Below are 3,611 nucleotides of genomic sequence, written 5' to 3'. Positions count from 1 at the left end.
TGTGTGTGTGTGTGTGTGTGTGTTCCACGGTGCTGACGTTCAAGTCCTAACTGGTGGACAAAGATGGGACATGGTTCTCTAGACGGTTGTTATGCATTGGACACTGTGGAGGGGGGGGGGGCTCGTGGCCCCGGTGGTCTCGGGAACCTCCGTCACTCAGGTTCAGGTATAAAAGAGAGGGCCAGAGACAGAGACACACACACACACACTCTCTCAGACACACACACACACAGAGACGGACAACAGTGCTGAAGTGGACAACTCATCGCTCATCGGAAGAGACAAGTGATCGACTGGTCGGAGGAGAGAGAGACTGAGAAGAGAATACTTTTGAAACAGGTTAGTGACATCAGATGTGTCATTTTTTTTATTTGAGAATGATTATAATTGAAAACAACACTGAATTCTGAAGATAATAGTAATTATTCCATTTTTTTAAATTATATAATTATTTAGTAATTTTAAATTATTGTCATTAATTAACATGATTTGACTAAATGCTCATTGATTAAATGCTCATTATTTGACAAAATTACATTTGGTTGTCTACAGCTGTCTGTGGGCAATATAATAATATAATAATAATATAATATAATTTATTGTAAATAAGACAAATGTAAATATTCTTTACTTCTTCACATAAACAGTGAGATAGGTGGTGTTAGCTCATACAGTCAATCAGTCAGTAAGAGAGCCAGTCAGCAAGTCAGTCTGTCTGTCAATCCATCAGTCAGCCAATCAGTCAGTCAATAAGCCAGTGAGTCAAACAGTCAGCAAGCCAGCCAGTCAGTCAGTCAATTAGTCAGCAAGCCAGTCATTTAGCCAGTCAGTCAGTCAGTCAGTCCTTCAGTCTTCCAGTCAGTCAGGGTGGCTACTTTAAAGAATCTAAAATATATTTTGATTTGTTTAACACTTTTTTGGTTACTACATGATTCCATATGTGTTATTTCATAGTTGTGATGTCTTCACCATTATTCTACAATGTAGAAAATAGTAAAAATAATGAAAATCCCTGGAATGAGGAGGTGTCTCCACCCTCTTGACTGGTACTGTAGGTCCTCTATGGACTTCATTAGATAAGAAATGTGTTACATTTTTGTCCCGTTTTTCGTCATGAATGTTGTTCTGGAGGCAGCACTAGCTGGCACAGCCACAAAAGACATACAATCTGATTTTAAACCTCACCTTAACCACACTTAACCCAAACCTTAAATTAAGACCAAAAAGCACATTTTTGTCTTTACAAGGCAGCCAGTTCTGACACTTGATAATAAACGTCAACCTGCATGTTTGTCACATTCATCTGCCGTTCTTCAATTTATGATGACATTCATGAATGGGTCAGTAGAATGTTGCATTCATGACATGTCGGAACTAGAACACTGGGACATTTCCGACTTGGAATCTCATTGTAGAAAGATTATATCAGAGTTTCCCACTATCAGAATCAAACAATAGGAAGCTTGACGCAAAAAAAAAATCTTAATTTGAACTCAGAGGTTCCTAGTTTCCGAATTGTCTTGAATGCAGTATAACTGTGTTTTTCCTGTGTGTAGCGTGACGATGCTGTGTCCTGCGTGGTTATTGGCTGTGGCTGTGGTGGGTGTGGTCAGCGGGGTTAAAGGTCAGTGCTGGGAGAATCCTCGCTGTCAAGACCTCAACTCTGAGAACAGCATCCTGGTGAGTTAGAAGCGTTGCAGAGAGCGCAATGTTTTTGAAAAATAAAGCTCAAGGCCGGGATTTAATCGGATTGCAGGTTATAGGCATTGTGGCTTTTAAAGGCAATGTTCCAATATGAAATTGAGTTTAAAAGCGGCAATGCCTATAACCCGGGATTACATTGAATCCCAGCTCAAGTATGTAAGAGGCTCCCGAGTGGCGCAGCGATCTAAGGCACTGTACCTCAGTGTCACTACAGACCCTGTATCACAACCGGCCGTGATAGGGAGTCCCATAAGCCGATGCAAAATTGGCTCAGCGTCGTCTGGGGTTTGGTCGTGGTAGTCCGTCATTGTAAATAAGAAATTGTTCTTAACTGACTTGCCTAGTTAAACAAAGGTAAACTAAAACATAATAATAATGACCTAGTTAAATAAAGGTAAAAAATAAATACAAATTAAACAGAGCAGTTACGAGTGTTACAGTAATTTACTGTAACCCACCTAACCTACCTCTCCTTTCCTCTCTGCTCTTCTCCCTCCTCTCTGCTCTTCTCCCTCCTCTCTGCTCTTCTCTCTCTCCTCTGGTTCTCCCTCTCTACCCTTCTCCTCTCTCTTTCCGCTCTTCTCCCTCCCCTTTTCCCTCCCTCCTCTCTGGTCTTGTCCTTCTCCTCTCCTCTCTTCCCTCTCTCCTCTCCTCTCCGGTCTTGTCCTTCTCCTCTCCTCTCTTCCCTCTCTCCTCTCCGGTCTTGTCCTTCTCCTCTCCTCTCTTCCCTCTCTCCTCTCCTCTCATCTCCGGTCTTGTCCTTCTCCCTCCCCTCTCTTCCCTCTCTCCTCTCCGCTCCTCTCCGGTCTTGTCCTTCTCCCTCCCCTCTCTTCCCTCTCTCCTCTCCGGTCTTGTCCTTCTCCCTCTCCTCTCTTCCCTCTCTCCTCTCCTCTCCGGTCTCGTCCTTCTCCTCTCCCTCCTCCTATCGACCTCCTCACAGGAGTGCATCCAGCTCTGTCGTTCTGACCTCACCGCCGAATCTCCCATCTTCCCTGGCGAGGTCCATCTCCAACCCAACTCCCCCTCTGACTTTCCTCCCCCCACCTTACCTCTGTCCCCCCCCTCTCCCCTGTCCCCCTTGGAGCAGCAGAACATTGTGTCCCCCCAGGCCAAGCGTTCCTACTCCATGGAACACTTCCGCTGGGGGAAGCCTGTGGGAAAGAAGCGCCGCCCGGTGAAGGTTTACACCAACGGTGTGGAGGAGGAGTCCTCCGAGGGCTTCCCCAGCGAGATGAGACGAGAGCTGGGCACCAACGAGGCCATGTACCCCTCCCTGGAGGCTGGGGCTGTGGAAGGGGGAGAGGGCCTGGGGGGCGAGGCAGATGGCCTGGGTGGGGTGTTTAGTCTTCAGGAGAAGAAAGACGGCTCGTACAAGATGAACCACTTCCGCTGGAGCGGACCGCCCGCCAGTAAGCGCTATGGAGGGTTCATGAAGAGCTGGGACGAACGTAGCCAGAAACCACTGCTCACGCTGTTCAAAAATGTCATCATCAAAGACGGACAGCAGAAGAGAGAGCAGTAAGGGGGGGAGAGAGGGGAAGGGACGATAGGTGAGCTGAAGAGGGGGGAGGGAGAGAGGGGAAGGGAGGATAGGTGAGCTGAAGAGGAATACCATTATCAGGCTTGAGGGAGAGAGGACATGGGGGGTTGAGGGAGGGAGAGAGGACATGGGGGGTTGAGGGAGGGAGAGAGGACATGGGGGGTTGAGGGAGGGAGAGAGGACATGGGGGGGTTGAGGGAGAGAGAGAGAACATGGGGGGGTTGAGGGAGAGAGAGAGGACATGGGGGTTGAGGGAGGGAGACAGGTCATGGGGGGATGAGGGAGGGAGAGAGGACATGGGGGGTTGAGGGAGGGAGAGAGGACATGGGGGGGTTGAGGGAGAGATAGAGGACATGGGGGGGTCGAG

At 48.0% G+C, this 3,611-nt stretch overlaps 1 protein-coding gene across 1 annotated transcript; it reads left to right on the top strand.

Moving 5' to 3' along the window:
• Positions 1–207: 207 nt before the first annotated feature.
• Positions 208–3,382, top strand: pomca (proopiomelanocortin a). Its single transcript, XM_031787728.1, has 3 exons — positions 208–339; positions 1,557–1,680; positions 2,645–3,382. Exons 2-3 carry the CDS (start codon positions 1,564–1,566, stop codon positions 3,224–3,226), a joined length of 699 nt encoding a protein of 232 aa, XP_031643588.1. The 5' UTR covers positions 208–339; positions 1,557–1,563; the 3' UTR covers positions 3,227–3,382.
• The last annotated feature ends 229 nt before the right edge of the window (positions 3,383–3,611 follow it).

This window comes from Oncorhynchus kisutch, linkage group LG14 (genome assembly GCF_002021735.2).
Source record: "Oncorhynchus kisutch isolate 150728-3 linkage group LG14, Okis_V2, whole genome shotgun sequence".
Lineage (NCBI taxonomy): Eukaryota > Metazoa > Chordata > Actinopteri > Salmoniformes > Salmonidae > Oncorhynchus > Oncorhynchus kisutch.
Note: the sequence above shows the minus strand (reverse complement) of the source record. Positions and strands in the feature narration are given on the sequence as shown.

Bases quoted from the DNA above. Each gene is read 5' to 3' on its own strand.
- pomca (XM_031787728.1), top strand. From the start codon at position 1,564: ATGCTGTGTCCTGCGTGGTTATTGGCTGTGGCTGTGGTGGGTGTGGTC. The intron at 1,681-2,644 runs GTGAGTTAGAAG...ACCTCCTCACAG, and splicing joins ACTCTGAGAACAGCATCCTG to GAGTGCATCCAGCTCTGTCG.